The 15,749-nt window shown below is 36.5% G+C and overlaps 1 protein-coding gene across 4 annotated transcripts in view; it reads right to left on the reverse strand.

The window, feature by feature from the left end:
• Positions 1-15,749, reverse strand: part of ZCCHC2 (zinc finger CCHC-type containing 2) — a 44,386-nt gene that overhangs the window by 13,699 nt on the left and 14,938 nt on the right. For 2 of the 4 annotated variants that reach the window (XM_054637151.2, XM_054637143.2), the window contains exons 2-7: positions 15,603-15,714; positions 12,241-12,317; positions 9,958-10,029; positions 6,633-6,745; positions 4,634-4,728; positions 1,201-1,284 (exon numbers count right to left, since the gene is read on the reverse strand). In XM_054637151.2, coding sequence (XP_054493126.2) covers positions 1,201-1,284; positions 4,634-4,728; positions 6,633-6,745; positions 9,958-10,029; positions 12,241-12,317; positions 15,603-15,714 — 553 coding nt within the window. The remainder of the gene's footprint in view (positions 1-1,200; positions 1,285-4,633; positions 4,729-6,632; positions 6,746-9,957; positions 10,030-12,240; positions 12,318-15,602; positions 15,715-15,749) is intronic. The other 2 variants (XM_077181790.1, XM_077181787.1) reach the window with 1 other exon arrangement.

Genomic DNA, 15,749 nt, shown 5'->3' on the forward strand with positions numbered 1-15,749 from the left:
AGTCTACCCTTTTTTTAAGGCAACTGTTACATTTTAACAAAAGCAACTTTCCTTAATTCCAACTATTGATGATCTTAGTATTCTTGGTACTTAGGATTTTGTCTGAACTCCTGTCAATGCTACACCTAAGTTCAAATTCTAGTTTAAAAATTTGAGAAAAAAAATATTTTTAAACTTCTGGTAACCACTAAAATGGTACAAAAGGCGTTCTGAAACGCATTTGTAGTTTCAGAAGATGAAGAGATTTATGTATTTTTAAGAGCAGTATATAAAAGACTATTTGGGTAATAGATTGTAAATTTACTTGGTGTCCTCTGAACTCTTTAAGAATATGGCAATGATTATCAACACAAGAAAAAGCTGTTCAAACTGCAGATGTAGATTACTGAATCCACAGAAATTCAACAGCAAACTTCTAATGAATTATTAATGTGAAAGAGGATAAGAGTGCTGTCATTACTTGAAAGCCAGAGTAAGTGTTCAGTGGTCTGTATTCACCCATCAGTCCCCTTTCCTATTCTTTCCACCGACCAGGAGCTTATACTTGTTTCCTTCTAAAAACAATGCAAAACTGGCTTGCTGTTCCTTTCAGAATGAAATTATGGACCAGTCACCAGGCTGCTGCTTCCATGTGTGAACTGTTTTTGAGGCATTTGAAAAACACAAGCTTTCAGACTGTAATCAATATTCACTACAGTCCCAACCTTACTAACCGTCCAGAGTATCAAAGCAGCATAGGTTAAGAACAAGAAGAGGAAAACTTGAGCTTCCTTTCTGTGTAAAATTAGAAGCTAGACAAATTTGGCATATTTAATGTAAAACAGTCTTGAAATACTCTTGAAATACCCTTGAAATACTGTACTTAACTCTGAACCCTGGTAATTGAAGAACAAATAGGTAAAAACATGAAAGTCTATAAATAATCTTGGCTCATGTAAATTGTGAGGTATATATTCCTGGTTGTTCAACACAGCTGTGAACTTCTGCCTTTAAGCAGTCTATGAATGCTGCCACTTCTTGAGTTATAGAACAACTTCTTAAGGAAACTGCTGAAAATACACAAAAATTCTTCATTTGCATAGCAGATTTAATTCAATTTTTGTAACACTTTATACCAATGGAGAAATCAGTCAAGTGTATGATTTCCAGAACTGAGTGTGGTAAAATATCTCCATGAACCACCTTTGAGTACACAACTACCTTCCTCCTGACTTGAAGCTTCTGAACTGTCCTCCTTGAAGTGTTCTGCTGTCTTAACCGTCTTCAAAGAGGGTTGTAAGTTACCTGCAGAGAATAAAGTTCATGTAGTAACTTTATAGATCTTGAACAACTGGACAGTTCCTGAATGTTTGCACTAAACTGGAAGCTAGGGAAATGGAAGACTGAACTTACTGGTTGGCATGTGGCAGCAATTTAAATATTGCCTTTGTCAAAGCAGGCCATCTCCAAGAGTAAAGGCTCTTAAGAGATACTTTTATTTTGAAGAAAATAGTGTTGAAAATAATTGTAATGCTATGGTACAATTTCAAAAGGCTGTGATTGTGATAATTATTAGAGATATTCCTACTATGCTGCACTTCAGATTTTTCTTTATAATCATTTTGTGTTACAACAGGAAATGGGAGGAGAGCAATGATAGTTACTAGCATTCTTCTGCAACAAATTACACTCCTCCACTGTCAAATCATTCATCTGCCAAAAGCGACCTAATTTGGGATGAAGTCTTCAAGTGCCCTTAGCACAGTCTTCACACATCATTTTTGCCTTTTTATGCCAGACAGGATGAAAAATAAAATAAGAATAATATTAACAGTTTTGTTGCAAAAACACCGCTTCCATGCTCTAAGAAAGGATTAATTTCTTTCATAATCTAACTCTAAGAGTCTACTCTTCCCCTCAAAAAGTTCCAAGTTAGTGCAGGTAAAAACATCTGAAAGCTGCTGCTTAGGAGCTTGAAGTATTAATAAGAAGATCTTTCTGAACATCATCTGCATTGAAGATACTACATCCCCAGAGATCGTGTTGGAATCAAAAGTCTACTCCAACCTGAAAAATTGTCCAAACAACTGAGTTTATGAATCAGGAGGGAGCTAATCGATTTCTTCCTTAATGGAACCATAGCAGCATAATTAAGCTTACTGAATATTCAGTGTGAGAGCCCCACTATTATTTAAGGTATGAAGACCTTTCACACACAGAGAATTTACTTCCACATAGGTTTTGTTAAATAACTTCCTATTTTTGTGAAAAGGTATTTTTATTGCTGACTTTGTATAGCAACTGAAGACCAATTTAAGCCACAAATGCTTTGTCTGTCAATTAATTCTGCATGTTCTATTCGAGAACTAGATAAGATTTTTTCTTAAATATATGCTTCCTTTTCCAACACTGTCAGTACATGCAAAACGTGCAACTACGACTAACTTGCACTAACAAGGTGCAGGATTACAGGAATCCCAAGCAGGAAACCTAGATAAACACAGAAACCAACAATAAAAAAAAAACCCTCAAGGGTCACTTAACTGAGGCAATTCTGGCAACAGGTGGGGTAAGTACTTTTGTCTTAGTACAGTTTCTATTAGCCTGCACCACAGGAAATATGACTGTGAACTACCATGGACAAGTCATCTAGTCCCCCTTCCCAAAAGAAAAACACCTATGCTAATTACTGCTAATACAGTAATTCTCCTCATCAAATGTTTTCTTAATATCTAACTCAATGTCAGGGCCTGAATCATGCCAATGGGCTTTGCAACTCTTCCCTGCTCTCCCAAGGGCTTCACCTGCCCACAGTGAAGATCCAATCTGGTACACTGCAGTTTTGCAATCTGGGGTGTGACTGCTGGGAAAAGAACTGGAAGATGCCTCAGCCAGAGCCTCCATCCTTTGGCTCAGGAGCTGCATTTGAGCTCAGGCCCTTGCCTAGGGTGCACTGCCGGCACACCTGTGCCTGGACATGAATCTTGCTGATCCTGTTCTTAACCCTGACCTACTGACTTGCTTTTCTGCCTTGACCTCAGACCTGCCTCACTACTCTGGACTTGTCTGGCAATTACAAGGTTCTTGCCTGCCCCTGGTCCTAATCTTCCTCATAAGAAGTTAAGCCTAGTGCTTTCTGTCTGATCCATCAGAGAGAACAGATCATCCTCTTTACATTAGGATTGGTATTTGATAACTTAAATAATTTTCCATTTGAGTCTTTCCTCTACTCTGCTAAACAATTAAGTTCCTCATCCTGTCTGTCATACATGCTACATCTGACAAATCCTCATTAACTTTCATGTGCTCAATTATTTATTACTATAAAAATTATCTCACATTTAAGATCACTTTGTAATTTATAAGACTTCGACAGAACTGACATTTGTCTATTCTCTTTCTGATTTACCCACCTTGCAGATAATTTCTGCCCAGTCAACTCTGTCTTGATGGAACTTGGCACTGGTTCTTTTTTGAAACCATTCCAAACTACTACCATGTATAGCAATGCATCTGCAAGTACTTCCCAACCAGATGTAGTCTACAGTCTAAAATATGCACACCCTGTCCAGTGTGCCCATCATTAACATGAATCTTTCTGGACTTTGGAAACTCCTTCCTCCCCATGCAGCCTTCCAGTACAACAAAGGTGTCAATTCTTACAGCAGTAAATTCCAGCCAGTTCCACAATTACCCTGATTGTTATTAGTTTAACATTTTCACAAAACTGCATGTAAGAATGTACTAAGTGCTACTAAAAAGTGTTACAAAGTGACCTACAGCTCCTATTGTAACCAAAGTGCTTCTATCTCATCATGGAAAGAATACATCCCTCACAGATCATACACATCATTTCAAACTGAAGTCAGCTGTCATTCCTCTATTTTTTCCCAAACAAATATGAGCTGTCTGTTTGGAACCTCCAATCTATTCAATTCCCTACTAAGATCTTTCGCAATTTCTGAGGCAGTGGCCTCCCAGTCGCTGCCTCAACTGTCATGGTGTGTAACATGCACTGAAATAAGGAAAGATTAAATGGAAATAAAGATCACATCATCCTAAGGCATTCATACAGGGAAGCCAAGTTTTGGTTACACAAACTGTAATACACAAGTAGGTTAAGAGGGCCACCAAAGAAATCTCTGCAATATAAATGATGGTACACAATTCTGTATGTTCTGAAATTAGGGACATCCCATCATTTATGTACTCAAAACAAATCTCAGTTTAAATATCAAGAGAGATGCTTATCTACAAAAGAAAACAAACAAAAAGCAGATGTGATTTTTCAAGTCAGTTCAAACTTTTTGTTCTAAAATTTAAATTTTGTGAAATGAAGAAATGTCAAACATACTCATACTCAAACATATTCAATTCATAACAGCCTGTTTGAAGAGCATGATGGTACAGAGAAGAATGAAAGAAAGAATGAAAGAAAGAACAAAAAGAACACAAGCTGATGCTACATAGCATGTTCCCACTGTCAGAAGTATGAGTATCTGCTCGAGAAACTATTCATTTACCAGGAGTTCAAATACAACCAGTGGAATATAACACACAAACAAAAAACTGTAAAACTGTACTTAGGCACAGCAGCAAGATTAGCTTTTTATAGACTTTTCATTATATAAAACAGTATTAGGATATTTCTTACTGTGAGTGTGCAAAGATTCTGATGAAATTGATTGGAAGAAGTTGTATACTCTCTGATTCTGCAGAAAAGCTTGTGATGTATTTGAAAATAGCTGCCTGAAATTTAAGTGAGAGTTTGTTAAACTAAGTAACAGAATCATAGGAAGAACACAAAAATACAGTACCATTTAAAAGCAAAATAGGCAGTTCTTAAGAAGTCCAAACCCTTCAAATTGCACATTCAACAATGCTAAAAGCTACTTTTGAGCTTTGCTGTTAAATGCTAGTGTAAGCTTGGAGTACAGTCAATATAAGCAATTGGTATGATGATTTTTTTTTAATTTAAAAAGATAGGTGCTTTTGAGTCATCCTAATTCAAACATTTTAGCCACTTGTAACATTTTATTAAAGAGGAGTTTGGATTGAGTCCAAAAGCACTGGACTCTATATTTTACCTTTTTTTTTTTTTTTAACTGAGAACACATTTATTTTCCCAAAATAATTCATCTCTTTCTTAAATACATTTGAAGGGTAAATACAAAGTTGAGTTCACCTATAAGGTCAGTGTTTGAATTTTGCAATTATCTCCAAGAGCAAAGGGTGGGATGCTCAACATTGCTCTGTACTGGTCTGAGTCAGTTACCAGGATGTCAATGACAAATTTTATTAGTTTCAAATAAGAAAATAGGACAACAATTAATGGTTTTCATTGCCCACACACAAAGGTTTCAGATATTACTTGCCAAGAGGCACTACCCAGCTCTATTTCTTTGGAGGAGGGGCAGGGGAGAGCAATTTTTGGCAAATGGCACATATTGAAACCCCCAAGTAAGTATATATTTATGTTAAAACTGATACTGAAAGAAAAAGGAATTTGAATACAGTAATGCTATTCTCTTGAGATTATTCATGTAGCATTCCTGTATAGTCACAACACAACCTACAAATTGTAATTACATTTGCTTACTCTATCACAGTTGTATATGTTCAAAGGTTATCTTCCAAGTGAGTCTCTTGGGTTTGCAATTACTGTGCAGTGAGGCTTCACAACCTTTCTGTATTACAATACATTCCTTTCAACCTCTGTTTAACAGGTTTATTGATTTAAAATCACTATGTTTATTAGCCAAAACTGTTCACAGAGATTAATTTTTGGCTTGACAATCAAGTCAATAAAGACAGACAAATATTACAGACCAAGATTTATTAAAAAATTGGCAAGGGGGTAGTTAAGGGTCAGAGTGGCTGCAAACTTCTTTAACTAAAATATTAGGACAAAATGCTAGAACCAACAGAACATTATGAGTAGGAGTTTGAAAAGCAGTACCTGATTCCTCAATTACCCCAACTCAAGAGACACTGCCTAACATGATGAATAATTTGCTTTCAACAAGGTTGAACAATCCTGACTGAAAAGGATAAACATAACAAGGTATCTGTACCAAACCAGGAAAAAAAAACAAAACCAAGTAGGCAAACCTGAATTCATATTACTGTTCTGAGTTATAGAATTTGACCACCAAGCTCTCTCATCAATAAATAGCAGGTCATGAGATATGGGCCATTTTCTTACAAATACATGAGCTACTTTCAATTTTATATACAAACTTCACTATTGCAGTTTATACCTTTTAATCTCCATTCTGTCTCTCACTCTATCCTGTCATAAAAAGTAGAACATATGTGCTCTGAGTTACTGTTTCTAGTATTTCTAAATATACCCTTGTGTAAAGGAGGTAGTATGCTTCCACAAATGCCAGTCATTACTATATAATGCTGCTTAGGACAAATATTTTCATTATTGTGCAATTACTTCCAAAGAAGTAATTCTATGAAGTTTACTAAAAGTCTTAATTTAAAGAAAATCTAAGAGTCAAGAGTATCTATTTCATCACTGCCTTCCCACTTCCTTTGCAAATTTGGTTTAGGCAGCAGAATTTCCACTGTCCATAGAAGTCTTCTAGCTTGACTTCAATCACTTTTCTGGTGATGCACTTCAGGCTATTTGCTAAAACATTTACCTGATTATGGGCTCAAGATCAGCATGCCTTCGTTCTTCCCTCTTCTGAAAACCCTGATTTAGTGCTCTTAAAATAGCCTTGTCAAATGCTTCAGAAGACAGTTCCTTTGGGAGCTGAGAAAAAGGTTAACGTGAAAAATGAGTAGTTGACATTTTAAAGACTATATTTTTTCACTATGAGTCTTTATGCCTTTTGGTATCAACAAGAAACTCAATTGTTTCAGTTTGAGTGATGTATTTTACAAACCAAAGGTACAACAAACCAACATCATCTAGTTTGGCAAGAGAAACACTTTGCTGTAAATACTCACAGAAAATTCAGGCATAAAACTGTTTAAAGCTCTATTTGAAAGAATTATATTTGGAAATCTACCAAATACTATGGTCTTTTCAGGATAGTTTATAGCCTTTTTTATAATTTATTTCTTTAAATCTTTCACATATAGAAATTAGTTCTGAAAACGACACAAAAAAAACCAAAAAAACAGGTGTGACTGAATGCACTGTACTCACTATCATCACTTAGCTAGACTAAACTATTTTAAATAAATGGGAGTAGAAAGGAAACCATTTCAGTTATTTAATACACTAGACTTCAGCAGGCAACACTGAGATTAATCAATAGCGAGTCCCTCCCCAGTTGCTATAAACACTGAAACACCTTATCAAAATTCATTATAACTTTCCAATACCAATACTACAAAGTGAGGTCTTCTGATATTCTAGTTGAGAAGGCAAAACGCTTGCTACTTAAGAGCACATCTATTTTAAATGAAGACTATTCCCCAGAACAAAGTTTTTTCACCTTTAGAACTTTCAAATATTGTACTTAAGTACATCAAAGCTGATCAAATTTGTTAATCTACGTTTTAAAAAAATATTTTAATATGGTGCAATTAAGAGTAAACTGCCACCGAAAAAGGCTTCTTTTTAACTGAAGTTCAAAGCTATTGCTACTGTGGTTAACATCTGCCACCAGTTATGATCAACAGCACTCAGCAATTTACACTAAAGCAGCATCTTCATCTTGCATATCTGGAATACACCTGACCCAGAGTGCCAGCTGGATACTGCATCCAGCTACTGGAATAACAGCCCAGCACTCAGTAATTCTTTCACTGAATCAAGTGGTACAAACCAAGGGATGCTGTGTTTGATACAGATAATTGCTTGGTAACATACATAAGAGGAACTCCTGGAATCCAGACAGACAAGTGCTGTTAGTATTATGTTAGTACAGTACTACAACACCTGAAATGTCTTAGATCTAAAACCACAAAGGGCTGAAAGCAGCTGTTCTTAACAGACCCTTTGGCTTTAATATGCATTACTGAGGAACTCTGACTGAAGAATTAGTCAGTGCTAGCCAAAAGGTACCAGGAAGTTACTGCAGAAGTGTAGGAATGATCAAATCTCCTATCCTAGTATTTTGTATGTAGATTTGTCTCTGGAAACAGTTACCTTCTTGTCTTTAAAACTTCCATTAAAAGGAATGCAATTCCTTCTGTAGTTAAAGATTCAGTTATACCAACCCAAGATTAGGTGCTTAAGGTAATGGGACAGCCTTGACTTACAAGCTTATTAGTCCTTCCACATATGTGGGTAATTTCCTACTTGCAAAAATTTTTTACGCTTATCACCTAAGAGAAGCCAACCTTTCATTTAAGCATCCAAGTTGTGCCATTTACTACCTTAGTTCTCCCAACAATGCCTCTATTCTGAAACAATTTTTACCATTATCTTATTTCTATCATATGCAGCATTGGAATTTTCCATCAAGTATTTTGACCATTCTTTTCTGTCCCTAGGAACCTGAGCATACTATTTAACAATGCCATGTAGATTGGAACAAGAACAACAAAAAGCCAAAATACAAGGGCATATGAAGTGGATGTTTGTGCTTTATGCTTTTTAAAGCAATTAAGTTCTGTCCTGCTTTACTTAACAATTCTCTCTTACTTCTATACCTACAGCTATCAAACCAAATATACTTTTTAGCTTAGCACATTTTCCACAGAAGACCTCAGGAAGCTCATAGCAACTTCTGGTTGTCTTCTTCTTGTTCTGCCATGTCCTAGACACTGCTGGAACACACAAGCCAGCACATCAAACACCCTACATCAGCCAAACAGCACAACTCTTCAACACTCTGGACCATGTCTGTTTTCCTGGCTCCTCCAGGAGGCAAGTAGGTTCTAGGAGGTCCATTTCAGACACTGATGTTACACATGTGGGAGAATGGGGGCATGCATGTGAATGTTCATCCAAGAGCTGCACAGGACCCTGTATGAAACGCTGTTTTTAGGGTTCACTTCAGGTGCAGATGCACGTACCCTAAGCTGTGGGATAACCCACGTGCAACCAGACATGCCATCCAGAATTTAAATCCCCCGAAACCAAGCTCGGGGAACTCTTAGAACCAGATATTCAACTAGATTAATAATCACTGCTTAGTTTCTAGAATACCGGAAAACAATGTTGATAATTTAAACAGTGAACAAGACAATGACCTTTGTACAGTGACTGGCTTTCCACTTGCAATTAACACTGCAGTTAAGAACCCCAGATAACATCAAAACATGTCCAAAACAGATCTCTCATTACTGCCCTGAGTAGGGAAGAGATTAAATATAGAATAATTTCCCAGAATAGGTGGAATGCAAAATATTAGACACTGACAATGAACACACAGTTCGAGGTCATCACACGGATAGGGTCTGCACATGGTCTATGCACAGAAATGTATTCTCTGAGCAGAGGGGAAAACAACTGAGAGAACTTTTGGGTTTTTTAAACATGCATACACACACACATATAGTTGCTAGATTTTCCTCAAGTTGAAATTCTTGTGATGATGAATAGGCCAGCCTTTGTTCTACTGAAGAATACAACAGCTAAATTAAAAACTATTATGCTTATGGCCGTGTCCCACTAATTAAACATAACAAATGATACTCTTTAAGGTCCTTCTAGCAGGAACACAAGCAAACAACCAGTGGTTGTACCTATATATGAGGTCTGTGGGGAATATTAAAACCTCATCTGGTAGTTTTATGGGCGTTCAATTAAAACTTTAAGTGCCATTTCAGATGAGACAAACAATCACCTCCTGGGAAACTCCCCAAACATTCTCCAGGGCTGCTTCTTCTGTCAAGATCCTTAATTCCAATATATATAATAAAATGGTTAATACAATTGTGAAGTATAAAAATCTGCTGGCATGCTTTTGTTTCTATAATTATACCTCAGAAATCACAGCTCTCCTAGAATACTTCTGAAGTTATAAACCTGATGTATAAACACTACTTTCATATTTGAATACATACTTTTAGCAGGAATTCCTGAAGCTCCTGATGTGTTTTTGTTACACATGTTACAGAAAAATCAGACCAGGTTACCTAGAATGAAGGAAAAAAGAATGAGGAAAGTGACTTTTTCCAAATTTCATAGCAATTAGCTTGTCAGAACAATTCTATAAATTTGGCAGTCTCAGAGTTAACACTCACAATTAAGCAAACACCAGGGAAAACAGGGATAAGGCTATACTTTTTCAAAGACATACTAATTTTGAGTGTGTATTTTAGGATCACCTTCATGTAATTTGTGGCTAAAGGGAGCATGGGCAAACTCAAGGAAATACAATGAAGTCCCTGAAGATTACTGACTCACAAAGAAGCCAGGCAGAAGGCTCTGTGATTATGGGACTTGTATCAAACAGAAATAATTAACCACAAAAAATAGGTACCAGAGAAAATGACTGTAGGTCAGATATATTGCATTGAGCTCTCACTGTCATTACCAGGAGTCAAAACAAAACAAAAAATCTGTTTATATTACCTATAAAATAATTTTATCTGCCTCAGACTCAAATCTTACACAATCATATAGAAGTTATTTTAGGCTACAAGTCATAAAAAGTACTGCAAGTTACTGAAGAAGGCACTCAAGAATCAGATGACATTCTGGCATATGCCTGTATAAAATTTCAGTAACTTACTGTTCTGACATGACATGCAAGTAGTAAAACAGCACCTTCACATGCATGTTTTGAGTAAAAAATAAGTAAGCTTGGTTAGATGAGTGCTGCCTGGCTTTAAGCCCACTTCTGAGCCAAAGATTCCAATTAGTTACATGGGAAGATTCAGGGTAACAGGAGTGGACACGACAATTATAAACATTCATTTACTCTCAGGAGTTGATAATGTCACCCACCAACTGCCTTCAACTTAGTCCCCAGAAATGCCAACTACCCTCAGTGTCCTCAGCTGGGAAGCCATGACTGCAATTGCTGTTCCAACCTTAAAAAAAAGCAGTGTCTGGGCAAGTACAAAATTATCTACAGTGAAGAGCACAGAATATACCTGCACAGATGAGGAAAGGAAACTCTTTCCTAAAAGAACTGAGGTGGAGTTTCAAGATTACTGAAATAATCGCCAGAATATCTCCACATTCCCCCTTTAACAAAGAAATTCAAAACCACTGTCAAATCTGTCTACATGCTGAATCTTTAAAATAGTTTTTTTATTTTAAATTTTTATAATCCCTATAGACATTCTGTACAAACTTTCTCCATCTCCTACTGTAGTTTACTTCATACTAACTTCACAGACTATTTGGAAAAAAAATCTATGATGTGGTTGAAATATTTGTCCAGGTTAATCCTTAAGACTTTGAAGGCTACCTTCCACACATTACTGTCCTCAACAAAAGAAGAGTGCATCCATTTAGAGAATACAACATCACAGACCATTTAGAGAATACAACATCACAGAATACAATATCAAATTCTGCAATCAACACATCAACTTTCAGCTCAAAATGGCTTTTTTTAAGTTTGCTTCTTCCAAGACATCCCCCATGTCAAATATCAGCTAGAATGTTTGATGTGAACCATTCTTTTTTGGGTGAAAAAGGGGACCATTTAACTTTAACTTCAAATCTGGTATAATACCAGATTCACATCTATTGGCACAATGACTCATAGTGTTAGTCAGCCCTTGCTAAGAAAATTACTACCTTGATTCAACTAGAACATCACCACCACCAGCCTTAGTCACTATCATTTAATACATGCTGCCCTTAGCTACTACCATAGATGAAGACTACACCAGACAGGCTGTCCAGTTTTTGGCTGTTTTCCAGCTTGTTTGGTTTTGCCTTAAGAAACAAAGTCCAAAACAAAGGCACCAATCTCCAGTTTTCTCAAAAAGCACAGGCTCCACCCTCATATGGTAAACAGCAAGAAACAAGACACAAGATGACCATATGACTCCAAGCAATCTACAGCTGCAGACACAACTGCGCTCCTGTGCCACTTGAGCATTCTAAAACTTCTAGTTTTAGAATTCTTATGAGTTAGAAAAAGCCAAGTTTCCTGAACTGATGTCACACACCCAGCTATGGCTGATGTTTTATACGTTCCCACCTTATGCCGTCACACTTTTTGCCAACAGTTACGTATGACACCTGATTTGTACACAGAATTCAAAAGAATCACAAGATAATCCAAACAACCTCAAAATTGCCTCCTGTGAAGGTTTTTGAAACAAGCTGTATGTATCTGCAGTACATAGACAATAATTTTAACATCCTGGAGATTATTTGCTTACTTTGAATGTGTACTCCAAATGTTTGTCAGCCCTTTTTCTTGATACGTCTTTCAGGGTTATCTTCTCAATGTGTACAGCTGAAAGAAAAACACCTTATTGTGCACTCCAAAACTGACAGTTTGCAAACCATTCCTTACTTTCTCAGGCTCTCTGAGCATGCCTGTAGGCTAAATCCTGATGCACACAGTGCAACTCTTCCTTAGGAGCTGTTGTGTTGCGACAAACTGCCGGGAGCTGGCAGAACCTTGCTCTAAGTATTTCTCTGGCCTAATGATAATCTCTTTGGCACACATCGTGAAAATCTATGCATTACCCAAGAGCTTATTTACACCAAATGTCACATAACTACAACAATATAACCACTATAAGTGAAAAACAATAAAAGGAAGTCAAATTGTATCTTTACTCCAAGAAATAACAAGTGCTGATAAAAAAACAGCCAGTACCTTCTACACCTAGGCATCAGAAACATCAAAATAGTAAATGAGGACAAACTAAGGCCAAATACCCACATTTCTGAGAGTACTTAGGCAAAAAGAATTAGTTAGGGAAGGACTGAAGGAGACAGAAATGAGTGTCAGCAAACAGAAAACAAAGAAGAAGCAGAAAGCTTTGACAGTTGTACTGTAAAGAGTGTCATTGAATTGAACCGAGAGGGAACAAAGGTACTGTAAGTACTTGCTAATTTCACATTCCTTCCCCAGAGCCTACTGTACACAACAATAGGCGAGTTCTGGCTGTGACCTGGCAAACTGCAGCACCATATAGCTTTCAGGGCCTGGAGACTTTCTTGAGGGCACACAGCATTGCTCAGGTAATACTCCATATAAGAACGCTTATGTAGCCGAGATGGGCTTTCCAGTTTTGCTGCTATGCTGGCCTAAGAATGCAAGAGAATTTTATTCTAGTGCAAGCTTGAACACATCTTTACATGTAAAGAAAAAAATTATTTAAAAGCAGCTCGACCTCATCAATGCTTCCTTTCAATGCTTTAGAAGCTACTTTTTTTTGGAGGGAGGTGGGTGGTGTTAACAGTTAATGTTTTCCTTTCAATTTTTAAATGCATGTTTACATGGGATATATTGGGAACTACTCATAACAACAGTGTCTTTTCCTAAAAAAAAAGAATTAAACCTCCTGCAATTGTATGTTGCAAAATTTATTAACGGAAATTAGCTAATTATCATCTAATATAATGTAAACATTTTAAAATTAATTTTGTTATAGTTACAAATCAAGTCTCATCCCCATCAAACATGCCATTTTTAAGAGAATTAAGCATTGGCAATTTCCATAAAGGAACAATAAGCCAGCAAATAAGTCTAGTGATAGTGCTACAGCTTCCAATTTTCTTAGTAGAGAGACAAATACTGAATGTGCTGGTATACAATGGTTGTAATCCTCTAGCTGGGAGTTAGGAAGACAGACAAGCACTTCATTTTTACCAGTTAATGAAGATTTATTATTACAATGGAAAGAAATCTGAGATGAGCTAAAGATGCCAGACAATAACAATATTTTGTGAAAAGATGAATATTTAGTGACCTTAATTTTTACCTGTCTGGTATAGATTCAAGTGCTGTTAGAAGGAGGACTACGGCACAACAGAAGTTTTGTTGCAGTAAAATTTCTTAATGGCTAACATTCAAATTGATACTGGAATTCATATTCATAAGTTAATTAAGAAGTTGATTCCCATGACTGGAACTGAGAATAGTGGTGTAAATTGCATTCCACTACATGCATATATTTAGCATACACAATTAGGAAACTAAGACCATTAACATTCACAGACAAGCTTTTTTCCCTAATGAGACTGTGCTTATTTTAAACTATTGAGTATTCTCAATGCTAAAAATTTGTCCTCAGGTATAAAAAAATTTATTACACAATGCAGTACCTTCAACTTCCTTAACTTCTTTCTGCTGCACGCTTCATCATAATGCATGATACAAGAGGTAATTACACTGTTGTTGCTGCACAGCTTTAGTTCTACAGTTTCAACAGACTCCTTTGTAATTCTGTCTCCATAATGACATTTTAAATATTCTAAATGGCTGGAAGAAAAGTTTGAATACACAAGCCAATGAGGCATGTCACATCTCTACCTCTATTCTGGACACAGAACATGCATCCAGGATGATTAAGTAAAGCATGTATACATGACACTGCTTCCATTCTAAGTCAACCTTTAAAAATTCATATTCATCACAGCTGAGAATAAAACCTGAGTTTTACTATCGGTGGTATTTCTAACCAGTAAGGAGATTTCTGCAGCAGGGAACCACATAACTGTGTAGCAAATATCACAAAGGTACTCTGATCCTTCACTGCGGTTTCTCACTATGATAATACAAATGCGGAAAAATATTTAAGCTCTTTGCTAGATTAAATTATTCAATTTTTTTGTGCTTCTGTTACTCAATTTGAGTGTTACTAAAGAGATTCCCCCTTTTAGGTTTCTAATTCATGAATACGAACACTTTGAACTCCATAAAAGGATTTGAAACAGGTTTGTTGTCTGTAATCTGCCATTATCTTCCTCTTGTATTTTTTTTTCCAGGAATCAAATCTCTCAAATTGCCTGCCTTCAAAGTGCAGTTAAATCTCCACATTAGAGACAAAAGGACATTTATTAGGACAAAATGAACAGCAATCGTTTTTCCATACTGTTAGCTCCTTCCTATCTGCACACTATCTGTTGACTAATTTTGAGTAGGCAAGTAACTTGCTAATCCTCTTGAAGAATAAAGGGTGAGAATAAATCTGTTTTCAATAATGCTCATTTCTTCAAAGAGAAAATATTGTGCTGGCAATGGCATATCAGAGTTTTGTTTATGCTCAGAAGCCTTTTTCTTATTCTCTCAAACAGAGCCAAAACAGTGACTTCTATTAAGCCTTTCACTTCTCCAAACTGCCATTTCTATAACACCTGCTAATATGTGGGTTTTCTTTGCTAATTTTTTTAATGTCATCAAATACAACTGAATCAAGCAGCAAAATCTATGGACTGCTTCCCAATATTTTTGTGTTTAGCTTTGCTTAAAAAATTCAAATGCTCTTAATACAATTGCATTATATGTTCTTGTTCTCCCCCAAATCCTGCCCCTTTTTTCAGTGGGAAGCCCATTTGCAACTAATTTTCATGCAGGCATTCACTAGCAGTTAGCAGTTAACACAAATGACAACTTGTTATAACAAAGAAAAGACCAAGTAGGTGGCAGAGAAACTATTTTACTTACCAATCACTGCAGCTTCTTGTAACAGCAAGAAAGATACAAGATGTCTACAACTCCAAGCAAAGTTTCATGTTCAAAGAAACCTTTAAGAGCCTTCCTCAAAAGGAAGCTCAGACAACATACCTTCTCTCTGAGGTCTGTGGGAAGCCATTGGGAGTCCATCATGAGGTGCTGTGGTTCGTTCTAGCAAACTGGTCTCATTACTTGACATGCAGTCACCATGGGAAAAGTCGTTCTAAATCAAGAAAGAGAAAAAAAAAGACACATCTT

Source organism: Agelaius phoeniceus, chromosome 1 (genome assembly GCF_051311805.1).
Source record: "Agelaius phoeniceus isolate bAgePho1 chromosome 1, bAgePho1.hap1, whole genome shotgun sequence".
Classification (NCBI taxonomy): domain Eukaryota; kingdom Metazoa; phylum Chordata; class Aves; order Passeriformes; family Icteridae; genus Agelaius; species Agelaius phoeniceus.